Source organism: Lepidochelys kempii, chromosome 4, assembly GCF_965140265.1.
Source record: "Lepidochelys kempii isolate rLepKem1 chromosome 4, rLepKem1.hap2, whole genome shotgun sequence".
Lineage (NCBI taxonomy): Eukaryota > Metazoa > Chordata > Testudines > Cheloniidae > Lepidochelys > Lepidochelys kempii.
In genome coordinates this window covers 39169463-39184832 of record NC_133259.1, presented here as the reverse complement: position 1 = coordinate 39184832, position 15370 = coordinate 39169463, and the positions used below count along the sequence as shown (strand labels likewise).

The following is a 15370-nucleotide window of genomic DNA, read 5'->3' as shown; positions in this document are numbered from 1 at the left end:
AAGTGTGGTGTTGTAGGAGGAGTGAGGACCCCACCCCCCCATACTGTCATTTTCCTGCTTTTTATATCTTCTCCGCACTTGCTGGAAAGCTCTTTTGCTGTGACCTGGGTCAAATAGTTCCCATTGTGTAGTGCTATCTCTGAGAAGTTTCTATTGTACGCAGTTCCTGGGGTAATCCTTGTGCTTGTGTGCATTTCCTCAATAAGCCATTAACATTATTTGGCCTTTTTACTGTCGTACCTGAAAGACTGCTTGTGGGTGTTTTCAACCTCAGGACATATTTCAGCAACACATAAATAGCCAAACTTCATAACTTCACACATGACGATAGCACATACAATCCAATTAGATATTACTGTCTAGCAGATCAAGACTTTTAGAATGACACCTCACAAGGCATACTTTGTATAGGACATATCCGAATTACATGACCGTGAATATTGGGGTGTCAGGGTGTCACAATAGCTTTATGATAGTCCAGCAGGACAGAAAGCTCTGAGCTGCAGCTAGACACAGTAGTACTAAATGCAGTACACAGTACTAAATGCAGTAGTTTTCAGATTCACTCTGTGCTCCCCTGATACTATTCCTCAAATGTAAGTAGTACACAGTTAGGCCCTGATCTTGTAATCAGATCCATGAAGGCAGAACCTTGTACCCATATGCAGCCTGTAGACCTGAATTTGATGGGGTAGTTTTTATGGCTCGCCACTGATTGTATCTGACCAGAAGATTTATAGGTTCTTATCCAATTCAGACTACAGAGTTCAAGAACTCAAAGAGCTCTATATCGGGAGAGGACTTTCAGGATGCTTGTCAAGAACATGTACTCTGAGGACAATACCAAATTGATAAAAATTTTATTTAAATTAACATAAGAATAATAAATGCTGTGAAACTTATAACAGCAAAACAGTAAAAGAATTCCAAAACTCCTGGTGGTAACATTTCTATTTTAAGTACCTTAACCTAACCTACTCACACCCTTCCTTGAGGACCCGGTTATAGGAGATGAAGGACCAGCCTCACTCCTGGCATGCCCGATTACACAATGGTTCTGGCTTCTCCAATGGTTAGGAATGTTGAGTAGTTATACTATACTGCACAAGCTGAGCTGATAGCATGATAGAAAATAGACTAGATAGTCTATAGAATATAGGAAAACTGGAAAAAGCACTCCCAGAAACCGAAGCTTCAGGAGCTAGAAGAGCTCTCTTACAAGGTATTTTATAGGATCCTGACCTACGTAAGTCAGGCCCAACCTACTATACCCAAATTTTATTTCCATGCCCTAAGAAATTTATGGGTACCCTTCTCCTATAGGTTAGCGGATTATGACACTTACTTTCTAAATATATTAATAAGGATTATATCACTCCCAAACTGCCAACCTAGGCTCTCTTGGTGAACTCTAAGTTGTGGTGTACCCTGCAGTTACCAACTGGTTGTAGATGCCAGATAAACCTGTGATGTGGTGTGGATAGCTCCTCCGTTTGGTTCCCCTAAGTTTAGGGCCATTCTTATCTGTGCCAAAGGTTGCCAGCTTTTATGCTGACATTTTCATAACTGATTATACTTTTTGCTATATAGCAGATCTTACTGGATCTTACAGGCCAGTAGGCTTCTTGCATTTCAGCAAAACTTCTTATTAGAGGAAACATGCCTCAACACATCCTAAATTCCAAGGAATTAATACTGATAAAATATAAGAATAAAATGAATGAATTTCAGAAAAAGAAACATATTAATTGATACTGCTGGCTGGATTAGTAGGATATAATAGCTAGCAAAATAATCCTATGAGCTACAAGCCCTACAGAAGTTAACAATATCAGTAGGGCTCCATGGGATCCAGAAGGGAGTTAAATTCTGCTGGCATAGATCCAATTATAGGAATAGGGCTTCTACCAAGAAAATCCAGCCAAAAACCCCCCAACTCAAGCAAGAGAAAATTTCTTCTGTTCAGTGCATATTATTCTGCAGTTTTGATCTTGTTCTCTGTTAGTGCCCTTCAAAGTGACAATATGGGTGCTCCCTCCCTGAATATTTCTTTGCTAACCATTTACATGGAGAGATTTTTTTTTAAAGTTCAATGAATTTAGTCCTGTTATACACTAGACCCAGTGTAGCTTGGTTTGGAAGCTTGGCTTCTTTATGCCATTGAAGCTCTGCTTTTAAGGAATTTATACCCATAATCAACTTAAAATTTTAAAATTGGGCCTGGCTGAGGCAGGCAAACAAGTTCCTGTTAAATTTAAATGGAAATTGTCACTAATTTTTTTCCATGTAGTTTTCAATAAAATTTCATTTTCTTTTGAATTTGTAAAGCTCCAAAATTCCCTATTTTATTTTTTTCAGCATAGCTTACAAAATTCACTACTAAATGAAAACAGGATTTTACACATTCCAGTTGTCATGCCTCAGTATTATGGTTGGCTTGTGGCTGAAGATGGGGAGGGGTAGAACAACACAGGCTGATTTCTCCACCGGCTTTCACCTCATGAGGTTGGAGGTATAAAGGTTACTATACTATCAGTTGTTTATTGTGTGGCAGCAGGCAACCATGTATTCAAAGAATTATCTATGCACTTACTAAAAGGGAAATGAGGCTTAAAAAAAAAAATTAGTATTAACATTGCCAGAGTACATGCACACTATAACCTGGTCTCACCACAGTCAAGCTATCTGTAAAAGCACACTATGAATCAGATTCTGCATAGCTAAACGACATGAGAGAGAATGCTAAAAGACAGTCTCATTATACCCCAAATCAGTATAAATCTAGTGATGTGGGAACTGCAAAAGGTTCACAGTTGGATGGTTTATTCAAGCCTGTGAAGGCCTTCAACACTGACTGGTTCTCATTTTGACTGTTATGAGAGAATGTATGCAGTGCAAGCACACCTATGCTCCTTCGTTGTATGAGTTGGTTCTATATTCCAGGAGAGCAACTGATAGTTGTGGTGTCATGACAACTGGCTTGATTTCATTGGCCTTCATCAATTTTAAAAAAGTATACATTTGATGTCAGTTGTGTACTGAATGCCCTACAATTTGGTATCATACAACTATCTCACTTTTTCACTGCATTTCTATAGGTTACCTTCAAGCAATAAGATATTCTACCTGGGGTAGACTTTAGAACACATTGGGTAGATAAAGGCACCAAGATGAAGGCCTGCTAATTTAGGTTGCTTATGGAATGCAATAGCCTTTTAAATTCCTTGTTGCTGATGTTTATATTGAATGTATCCTTTCTTTATAAGGCAAAAAATAAAAGCCAGACACATGTGTTTACTGACAACATTAATATGGCCCCATTGATAGCAAACCAGAAAATGAGGTTTTTTTTGGAGTTGTTCTAAAACCCCATTGCATGACATCTTCCTCCAACCTAGTTTTGAGAGTCTTGAAAAGATTCCTGCATACCAAATTTTATGATTTCCTGGATGTTTGAATGCAGGCAGTTCGTGTTTACTGGAGTTGATCTGAATACAAGTTCTATAATGTAATTTTAATCCTGCTGAGTAGCCAGGAGTTGAAAATTGGGTCCAGGAATGTATAAAGTAAAAAGCAGCTGAACAGGCCAAATAGATGGTTTTCCAGAAACTCTGTAGGGCAGTTACAGCTTGCTAAGTTAGTAGCCATTTACTTGGACCAAGTGTAATATGAATACATATTTTAATGACTATTAAGGCAAAATTACTTTAAAGTGTAAATCTGTTAATCAAAATACTGCATTTTTGGAGAGGACACCTTTACATATGAGACTAAGAAGGAAAATGCTCTACTTTTTCATAGATTGGATAAATATGGACATTGACAGAACATGTTTTCTCACTGTGTCACGTGTGATCTTCGCCTCCATTTAGTGGGATCATCTTCTAGAAAATTCAGGGGAAATATAGTCTTTCTGCTGGGCTCACCTGAAAAAATATTACCAAGATACGTTTCCGGTGTTGCACCATACGTAGTGGTTTGTAATGTGGTCTGTGCTTGGTCTGTGATGAGAACAACATTCTGAATGAGCTTTTGTAAAAGGTCAAACTGAGACAGAACTATACTTCCATGGTTTTCTTTGGTCTTTGTAAAATATAGTACTTTAAAGAATTTCTGTGTTCTAGTGATCTGCAGTAATTGTGTTAAATAACTTTCTGAGAATATCAATATTTGTGATTGTTATATATAGCAGAATGTCCTTATTCTGCCTGCAATTCCTATGTGACTTGTACTCTTTTGAAAAAGTCAAACATTTACACTTGCTCATTCAAGAGACTCTCTGAAGGATTGATACAAGAGCATCCTGGATTCAGCTGTCAAATTCAACTCAGTAAAAGCTACAGCTTGCAATTTATTATTGAAGAGTTAAGGGGGTGAAAAAAATGTAGCTTAGATAACCAAGTAGTTAGAAATCATTTAAAAAAATACAACTCAAACATTTTTCTCGAAGGTCATCAGTCTCTTGGACTAACTACATGTCATACTGTTTAGATGCAACTAATTTTTGATGATGATCTGTGAAAGAGAGCTTTGGCCTCATAATTTTTAGGGCCACACAAATGCCCTGATGGCATTTATACGTTCAATGCTGAAGTCCATCTGTTTTATTTCGAATATAATCCAAAGCATGGCAAATAAAGCAAAGTTTAAAATTGCCCAAAGGGAAAATAAAGGCAGAACAGAATACTGTTTGGGCATCGTATTATTTTACATAACTTTTAACCTCGGGAGGCTACTTTAATGTTACCCCCAGTATTTGTTTTCTGCAGGTTGTGTGTGTGGGGGGGAGGGGGGAGAAGGTGTTCTCTTGCATATGTTTTTCTCATTTTCCCAAAACCAAGCAAGTGGCTTTTCATTTTGAGTAATGTTGGAATATGGCAAACATTGTTTTAATATTGATTTTTGGCAAACATTAATGCAGAGAGGACTGGAAGGACTTAGTCCTTTCGAAATTTCCTGACAAACCATGAAGAAATGTTGGTCAGGGTAAGCTGGCACATAATACACTTATAGCAATTAACATTATATATTTTAGGTTTGGCTTCTGTCTATCTGCCAAGATAATGCTGTAAATTAAATATGAGAGGAGCAGACATATGCTAGAAATCAGTCTTCTTATGGGAGCTACTGCTTATGTTTATTTATATTAGAGAATGAAACGACCTTTTGTTTCTGCTACTTACTCTCAACACTGTTGCAGTGACAAATTGGTTACAGTTATAAGACCTGACTTCCATTGACTTTAGTGGGCTTTGGATCAGACCCATAATGTTTCTGTTCAAGGTATGAAAAATTGAAAGTTTTTAATTAATCTTTGGTAGAATTATATTATCTTTCCTGCTAATCAGAAATGTGAGCTAGAATGGGAGGAGTGCTCTTTATACACAATGCAACAGCTCATAATGGTTCTGAGATTTCAAAGAAGAAAAAAATCTTGAACTGAAGCTTGTTCTGTTTTCTTGCTCCGAGATTAATGCTTGCAATGTCAGTGAATTGTGATTCAGCAATGTAGTCTGCAGTTCTTCTGCGACATGATGGAATCTTCTTCTGATGCTTTTATTCTTTAGAGAATTTTTACATTTAAGGCATCTTCTAAAATGGTTTGATTTAATGGCTCAGTAGGCAGCTTTGTTTACTCCTCTTTCCAGAAATATTCGTTATCTATTTCTCCTGCCATCCTCACAATCACGCACATAAATGTATGTGCCTGTATTTAAAATTACCACCACATCCAAGCTCAAACATTGGAAATAGAGTTTCCAGTTGTTTTTCCCTTACCCTGATTTTAATTTTAATTTTCAAATTTTGGCATAAATTTTGAAACTTACAGAAATGCTTTTCGGTGGGGTTTTATGGCCATCCTAATTTGACCAGTAATAATTTTTCTTACTGCAGTTTTTCATCAGTTATTTAGTATAGATTCATGTATTTTATTAAGTGTTTGGTTTAAGCTTGATTTTTATCACCTTTACTCACTTCAGCTCTAATAAAAGATATTGACTTCAGTGGTCTTTGGAACAGGCCCATTGAGTAGCACCTTGCTGCACGTTTAGTTGAGTGATTTCTATGGGACTACTCGGAGGAGGTGTGGCTTGTTGTGAGTGAAGAATTAAGCCCTTAATTATTAAACGTCTTTAAAATATTAAATGTTTTCAAAATGGCTTTAAAATCAGGAGTTGATTGCATTAAGTGTTAGTACTCCAATTTAAACTTTGTTATAGTAGATCATACAATACATTTAAGTGGATCCTTATACATAGGGCCCTACCAAATTCACGGCCATGAAAAATGTGTCCCAGACTATGAAATCTGGTCTTTTCTGTACTTGTACCCTGTACTACACAGATTTCACAGGGGAGATCAGTGTTTCTCTAACTGGGAGTCCTGACTCAAAAAGGGAGCTCTGTGTGTGTGGGATTTGCAAAGTTATTTTAGGGGGGGGTCACAGTATTGCCACCCTTACGTCTGGGCTGCCTTCAGAGCTGGGCAACCAGAGGGCAGTGGCTGTTGGCCGGGCGCTCGGCTCTGAAGGCAGCTCCCTGCCAGCAGCAGCACAGAAGTAAAGGTGGCAATACCATACCATGCCAGCTTTACTTCTGCACTGCGGCCTTCAGAGCTCGGCAGCCGAAGAGAGGCAGCTGCTGACTGAGCCCAGCTCTGAAGGCAGCAGCACAGGAGTAAGGGTGGCAATACCATACCATACCCTCCTTCCTTCTGCACTGCTGCTGGCAGCGGCTCTGCCTTCAGAGCTGGGCTTCTGGCCGCCCAGCTCTGAAGGCAGAGCCGCTGCCAGCAGCAGCGCAGAAGTAAGGGTAGCAGTACCACAACTCCTGCTCCCCCATAATAACCTTGCAAACCCCACAACTCCTTTTTGGGTCAGGACCCGTACAATTACAACACCAGGAAATTTTAGACTTAAATATCAGAAATCATGAAATTTACGTTTTTAAAAAATCCTATGACTGTGAAATTGACCAAAATGGAATATGAATTTGGAAGGGCCCTACTTATACATCCTTACCTTTCTCTGGAGAAGAATCAGCAAGATATTAATAGAAATCTGAGAATTTTCTTTTAGAGAAATGAAATAGATCACATTTTAAACTGTAATTTTTATTACAGAGAATTTTCCCTTCTGAAAGTGTCCAATATCTGTGTAGTGTTGTATCATAAGACTTCATTGATATCAAAAGCTGGAATTTTATGAATGACAAGCAGTGAGGCATAGCATATTTCATGCATTGGGGGGAAATGAATGATGAGCAATCTCCTCCAGATGCGATTGTGTCTCAGTTGCAAGCAAACCAAGAATCACTGGATCAGGTGTTCCCAAGTTTGCTCTCAATTGATAATCTAATATCTCCTGTAGCAACATTAAAAAGCTAAGTCTGGATCCTGCAATCAGTTCTGTAAGGGCATATGTTTCCGGAACTCAGTGCAGTTCCTCATGTACAAGGGTGTCGTCTTGTTCTAGCTGCTTCATACTATCTACAATAGGAATTCTGGGTGGTTTTTTGTAGTTGTTTTTTTTTTTTTTAAAGCAGAGTGCAGTAAACAGTATTTTTCATGATCTCACTGTTTATATGGAAATATAGGTCTTTGCATTCTCACTTAATAAAAATCTCAAAAAATGGTCTCTGTATCCCAACTAATGTGTTTACTGCATGCAGTGCAGAGAACTGTCTGCTTATTGTCACAGGTGGTGTGTTGTTTTTTTCCTTCCCTGCCAGGTGCACACAGCACTGTATTTGCATTTGAGCTCATGTGCATATTTAAATAGTGTAGCAGAATGCACGACAAAGTTAAATAAAATTTGAAAAACTGGAGGTAACTTCATTGCAGGCTTAATAATGCCATCCAGCAAATGGCAAGGACCATGCTGTGGAAAGGTGTTAAAAGCAGCTTGGGCGTTATTATTTAGCTCTTTGAAAAATTGCATCTGGTAGCTTCTACAGTTGCTGGAGATGTGTGTTTTCTAGTACTTTTTGTAGCGGTACTGTGATTGAAACGTTGTTGCAGGCTTCAGTGATCTCCAGCTTAGTCAGAGGGCAAAAAATCCTCCTGTATGAGGTCCCCATAAGTCTCAGTTACTTCATTTATTGTAAAAGAAATTTGACTGAATTAACTCAGTAATGTATTTGACACCATTGTGTTCAAGCTCAGATAGCTATTTTCCAGACATTAATATGAAAAGTGTTCTATCATCCACTGCACAGTGTAGGTTTCAGAGTAGCAGCCGTGTTAGTCTGTATTCGCAAAAAGAAAAGGAGTACTAGTGGCACCTTAATTTGTTAGTCTCTAAGGTGCCACAAGTACTCCTTTTTTTTTTTTGCACAGTGTAGATATCTTCATACATTTTAGATATCTAATTATTTATAATGCTCTACTAGCATATTACCTAACTGCTGCTGATGCTAGAACATGAGGCTCAACCTGTCTGCAGATTTGCCCTTCTGTTTAGAGGGCTGCGGGCTGGGAGGATGGGGATCATAGAATCATAGAATCATAGAATATCAGGGTTGGAAGGGACCCCAGAAGGTCATCTAGTCCAACCCCCTGCTCGGAGCAGGACCAATTCCCAGTTAAATCATCCCAGCCAGGGCTTTGTCAAGCCTGACCTTAAAAACCTCTAAGGAAGGAGATTCTACCACCTCCCTAGGTAACGCATTCCAGTGTTTCACCACCCTCTTAGTGAAAAAGTTTTTCCTAATATCCAATCTAAACCTCCCCCACTGCAACTTGATCACGTCCTCTCTCTCAGTTAAATTAAATCCATTCTACTCATTCATGGAAAGACTTTTCAATCAGAGCAATGATTTTACAAACATTACTTGATTGCCGTGTAATAGTGAAAGCACATGTTTTTTGGCCCAATTATTGAGTTCCATTTCCAGCTCTGACACTGACTTTCAGTGTGACCTCAGGCACATCATTTAACTTTTCAGGGCCTCACTTTATTCATGGGTAATATTGTAGATGCCTGAATACTTATTTACCTCACAGGGGTCTTGTGAGATTTAAACACTTAAAGTTTGGCCTTGTTAGGAAACCATTTTAAAAAAGCATTTCAGCTGAAATAATTGCCAACAGTTGTTTGAATCATTTTTAAAATCCTTTCTTGATGGACTACGAGGCCAGATATCACTTGCTGATTTTCAGGAATTGTACTTAAAACTGGGCATATCATTTTGCTGGACACAGACTAGACCCATTATTACCAAGCTGGAAAATATAATTTCAAATATATGTAATGATTCATGCAGTCAGGTGTCAGGACACGGTTTACTGGCAAGGTAGGGAACATGAACATATTGCCACTAGCAATATAAATGTTGTCTTCTTTTAAATAGGCTTTTTACAATCTCTTATGAATGGCCAGTATTTAGATATATACGTGGGGGTGTGGAGAATAGGCAATGCTGCGCTGTTAGACTCTTTGCAGAAGGCTCCCTCAGACACATCCAGCCTGAGTCTGTGATACATGTGAGTTTCCCTGGTTAAATATTCTTTCCTTCTTTTCCCCTTAAAAAAAAAAAATCCATCGATTCCGTACAATTCCCTGTTGACAATAGTAGTGGCAGGCAGATTCTCCGGCAGCCTCTAGATGTGGGGTGGTTGGACGTATATGGAGCACATCACTTCTGGTCATAGATTCCAATGCCAGAAGGGACCATTGTGATCATCTAGTCTGATCTCCTGTATAACACAAGCCATCGAACGTCTCCAAAATGATTCTTAGAGCATATCTTTTAGGAAAACTTCCAGTCCATGACCCTTGGTAAATTGTTCCAATGGTTAATTATCCTTACTATTTAAAAAAAAAAAAAGTATGACTTATTTCCAGTCTGAATTTGTCTAGCTTCAACTTCCAGCTATTGGATGATGATGTAACTTTCTCTGATGGATTGAAGAGCTTGCTATTAAATATTTGTTCCCCATGTAGCTACTTATAGACTGTAATCAAGCCACCCCTTGATCCTTAAAGTCTTGTGTGGGAGTGTGTCATCATTGGTGGGTGGGTGGGTATAGGGTCCTTTGGAGCCAGGAAAGCCAGAAAACCGTAGTTTGTGTAGAAAGGGTTGGGGATAGGGTAGTGAGTATCTCCTAGCTGCGGGGGATTATAAGTGGGAGCCATTTTCCCCTGGGTGGTGGTGGGAGAGGGCAAGTGTAGGCTCCATGTTCCCTTCCAGTATTGGCTCTGGAGGCTCCAGTGTCTGCCTGCCTGCCAGGCCCCAGCCTGATGAGGAGAGAGGCAAACTGCTGCATCTTCAGGACTGTTGCCCAACTGCTGCTTGGCACCATCTCCTCTCTTGCTTTCTCACTAGCACAGCTGGAGGAGCTGCTGTGGTGGGGGTGAGGTACTGAAATTACATAGTACATTTCTTATGCTTTCTTAATAGCACTGGTGGGGTATGAAGGAGGGGAAATCCCTTTGCTACAGTGGCAGCAGCTGTGGCAATTATGAGCACACCTGCAATACAGCATCTGTCTGAGTGGCAGCCATCTTAGTTCTGTCCCCTTGGATGGCTGAACAGTTTTACCAGCACATCTGAGCATAGGATTTTAGCACATATCTGTGAAACGTGTCTTTGAATGGCTCCTACTCCCCCAAACGTAACTTACTCCTGTGCTCCATGATCACACCACGAGGCATGGGGGCCAGCCGAAGGATTTTCGTGAAATGATTCTTGGAGGTATACCCCAAACTTAATTACTGACATCTACAGCGTCTGCATTTAGGTTCCCCATGCCTCAAACTGTAGAACTGGAGTCCAGCTCTTTGTTCCTTGTGATTGATTTGCATTAGTTTACAGTTTTAGGACTGTCTTTGCAAGGAGGCATTCTTTTATAAATAAAAGTTGTTTTCTTTCATGGGGCTCAGAGGCTAGGTCTGTTAAGAAAGGGCTCATATGAGCCCCCGCTGGCTCATCAGTGGGAACAGGGCGTCCGTAAATGTCACTTATCCGGTCCAGTGTAACATACAATGTTTTGAATATATTTTTCTTGACTTTTCGTGTGTTTCACATCTGTATATTTAATGCACCGTTATGTCTTTATGAGGTGAAAAAAAGCAATAGAAAATCTAACATGTCTTCAAGGGTTTTATGTGATTATTTTGGTCAATAGTTTCCTTATGTGTTAAATCCTTGATGCACATTCGCCATCTCTTCACGCGTTGGCAGGCACTGAGAGTGCCCAACTGAGATGATTGTAAAACTGAGATGAGTATAAATTCTTCCAATATAATTTGAGGATTAAGCAAATGAAAAAAACAGATTAAAAGGAAGGTAGAAGAACATATGGCTTTTATAGTAGGAACTTGATTGTTTCTCTTTTGCAACGTAAGTCAAGATCTGATGAAAACCTTTCTAGGGCCAGCTTGGTGGGCCTTCCTCACTCCCACTTTTGGTAGTTATTGCCAAATCCCAAAGCCATTAGTTTGTCTTTAATTGCTCAAAGATGTAAATCTGTGCTGTTAAACATTTTCATACAGAGATTGTGTTCTGTAGCTTACATATTTAGAACAGTGTGGGCATAGCAACGTAACTATTGTGGTGCTCACTTATGGCTTTTAGGTCTTTCTAGGCTGTGAGTACAACATAAACTTGTGCTATTGTGGAAATACAGAGCTTTCCTGTAAAGTTTGATTATGTAAATTCCATCTATATTCTTAATCCAAGCAGACCTATTTTGTCACCAAACCCCCCAGATGTGTTTTTAGAATGGGGAGTGAAGAATAATGTAGCCAGTTGAAACTACAGGTGGAAACATAGGTATTTGCATTCTGCCAACCTGAGTTGGAATGTGGACAGAACACAAGGTATGCTTATGGGGAAAAAAATGCTATGGAATCTTTAGTGATCTCTAATAGCGCTTGGTTTTGTAGGATAAGAACATTTCATGCACTATACCTTCTGTGTGTTTCTCCCATCCATATACTGACCAGGCCTGATCTGAGGAAATCAAACAAGATGGGATGATTACAGATCAATAAACCTTGGTAGAGAGGTTGATTTTTCCCATCACTGGCATTTTAAGGTGGAATGAGTGTGACGATCACTCATTCATCAGTTGCATGTGTGCGGGTAAAATGTACCTTTCATGATACAGTGCAATCTTTTGAAGTAGCCCCTTCACTTATTGAAAGACTCATTTCCTTCACACTCTAATTAAATAACTTACAGCCTTTCCCCTGCATACTACATTAATTTGATTTTTATCATATCCTCCACTGCTCAGGTGAAAGTTCAGCCAGGTATAATTTAAGATTGAATGTGAGCATTGGGGCCACATATTTATACTTTCTGTCAAGAATAGTATAGAAAACAAAGCGTAAGGAAGTAAAGGGACTAAGAGGAGATGCAAAGTATGTTTGTACATGGGCCTTGACTGAGGAAAAGGCCCTGGAAATGATAGAAGACAAAAATACAATTGGAGGATTTGATGAGGGATGTGTTACAAGAAGAATATGACTTTATGAAAGGCATTTGATACGTTGGTGGGAGAGATGAGATTCAGGGGGACAGAAGGCTTCAGCTCAAAGATGGGAAGTATTTGGAGATGCAAAACAGGATAGAGCTAGAGAGGTTGATTTGTGATGCTATGGGCAGGATAGGATTACCTAGAGAGAGAATGTAATGGGAGAACAGCAAGGGATCTAGAGTGATAGCAACTATGGGAAGAGGGCAGGATGAAGAGCTACTAAGGGAAGAACAATATGGCAATAGGAGGAACAAAAGCTCAGGGAGGAGGAGAATGAGATCATTTGTGCTGAAGGGATCTCACCAGTGAAGGGAGATGAGAACAGTGATATGTTCCTTTAGATTCTCTAGAAAAAAGATATTGATGGCCTCGGTGAGGTAAGTGTCCGTGGAATAGAAAGGCTGGAAGCTACATCAGAGGGGATGAAAAAATGAGTTAGAGGAGGAAGTCTGCTCAGATGTCTTGGAGAATAAGGGGAGGAGGGAGATGGGGTAGGGTAGATTAGATTAGGGGGAAAAATCAGGATAGACAATGTGTATTTTGTAAGTAGATGGGAAGGAGCCAGAGGGAGGCAAGCAGGCATAAAATAAATTGGTAGGGAGGAGATGAGAGAAGGAATGAGTGGGACAAGAGACAGGAGGGAGGCCAAAAAGCTAAGAGACAGTAGGCATGAAATGTTGGCATCAGAAATATGTGAGGGACAGTGTTCCCTCTAATTTTCCCCACACATGTGTGGAATGAATTTTGTTACACATCACCTCCATATTGGTATACATAATAAAAATTATGTGGTGGGGATGAGGCTGAGGGGTTCAGAGTGTGGGCTGGGGCAGAGGGTTAGGATTTGGGCTCTGGGGTGGGGCTGGGGATGAGGGTTTTGAGGTGCAGGCTGCCCTGGGGCTATGGCAGGAAGAGAGGACTCCCTCCTTCCCCGCAGCAGCACCTGGGGTGAGAGGCGCCTGTCCCCACCTAGGGAGCTCCAGGGCCGGGGCCGTGAGATAGGCACCTCTCCCCTGGCTGCGGCAGGTCTGGGGCTGGGGGAGACGTCTGTCTCTCTGCTGCAGCCATAAGTACCTGCATGGCACTTAATAGGCTGCTGTGTGGCCACGCAACTTAGAGGGAACTTAGGTGAAGGAGGTGAACGAAGGTGGAGTGGGAGAAGAGGAGGATGGAGTATCAAGGGAGGAAGAGGAAAGTGCCCTCTTGATTGTATCATTTTTGTTTTTGAAATATTTGGTAAGATCCTAAGCAAAGAAGGAATAGAAGGAAGTGTGTTTGAGGAGAGTCAGAGAGAGAAGCTGATGGGTGATGGAGGCACAGGTGTCAGTCAGGAAACAGACGTGGAGTTCAGTAAGGAAGAGATTGAGAACAGAGAGAGTAAACATAGTGGAAGAAGCTGACACAGTTGTTGGAGTTCTGAGTACTACATACGCTGCAAGATCTCATAAGCAGATAATGCATCGTGTGCCTGAAGGTAAAAAAATGTTCACCAATATCTGAGCATATGTGCTGAAAGCAGGATTCACTTGCCAAACACCAGGTGGACTGGATACTTTAAACGTCTTTGTGCTTGTGTTTAAAACATACAACGAAAATTAATCCAGCACTTTAGATAAGATTTAATCTTTCCCCTTTCTCTGAGATACTGTTTTTCTGGTGTTCATTTTGTTCAATGGTTTTTAATATTTCAGGTTCGAGGGAGTAAAGGCGAGGTCCTTTATGTTCTGGATGCCAGCAATCCACGATATTCTAACTGGCTGCGTTTTGTCCATGAGGCACCATCGCAGGAACAAAAGAACCTGGCTGCAATCCAGGTAAATTTGTTGAATTCTTACCATTCACTTCATGTTATTTTAATTGAGCTGGCTGCATTATACAACGTTTAAATAAACCAGCTACACAAACAAAACATCCTAAGAAAGTGTTAGGTTGTATAAACAACTGAATAGAAAATAATACTGAAAGTATTATACCATTTGCAAACTGTATACCCTCACCTTGAATACTGGCTTTCGTTTTGGTCACTCTGTACCAAAACCAGGCAGAAATGGAAGGAGTTGAAAGATGGGTGACAAGAATGGTGAGAGGCATGGAAAGACCCCCACAGAAGGAAATATTGAAAAGATTGGGGGTGTTTAAGTTTGTGAGGAGACAGAGTGGACATGACAGAGGTATAGGAAATAATGACAGGTAAATTGAGCGCTTGTATTTTCAAGTTGCCTTATAGGTCTTTGGGCATCATCAGTAATGATATACTAAAAATCCCATATGTTTTACTGATTTGTTATAACGTAATGCCCCAGTACTGCACTTCATATATGTGCTTAACTTTACACAGTGTGAGTAGTCAGAGGGACTACTTTCAGTGCATAAAGTTAAATACATGAGTCTTTGCAGCATTGGAGCCTTCTTTAATATATAGGATGCCAAAGCTCTGACATTCGGTGTAATTAACAAAAACCAACCCATACGCCTTTTAATATGGAAATGTTTTGGTAGTCTGATGTTTTTACTGTTATGCAAATTTTGGGCCAGTTTCTGTAGTTACTCCAGGCACTGGATCAATGGGAGTTCTGTTTGTGGAATGGCTCTAGTAATGGAACCCTTATTTATTATTAAAGCTAAATACAACATCTCCCTGTATAGCCTTTGTGACAGACTGACAATTTCCTGCAATATCCTGAATGGACTTTATTGAATTAAGTTAAACCATATTGAATTAGTCTTTGGAGTTCATTGTACTAAAAATGTAATTGTGTATGTGTTATTGTACAATTGTATGTATTTCCATGGTAAGGGTAAATGGGAGAACAGCAGGGGGACATTAGGCAAATTCACTCATGTTGTTATATCTCCATAGAAGCCACCCCTAGGAAAGGTATGCATC

At 39.9% G+C, this 15370-nt stretch overlaps 1 protein-coding gene across 1 annotated transcript in view; it reads left to right on the top strand.

Annotated features, from left to right (window-relative positions):
* The window catches only part of PRDM5 (PR/SET domain 5), a 138212-nt gene that overhangs the window by 12460 nt on the left and 110382 nt on the right, over positions 1-15370 (top strand). The window contains exon 3 of the mRNA XM_073341010.1: positions 14175-14297. Within this exon, the coding sequence (XP_073197111.1) occupies positions 14175-14297 (123 nt within the window). The remainder of the gene's footprint in view (positions 1-14174; positions 14298-15370) is intronic.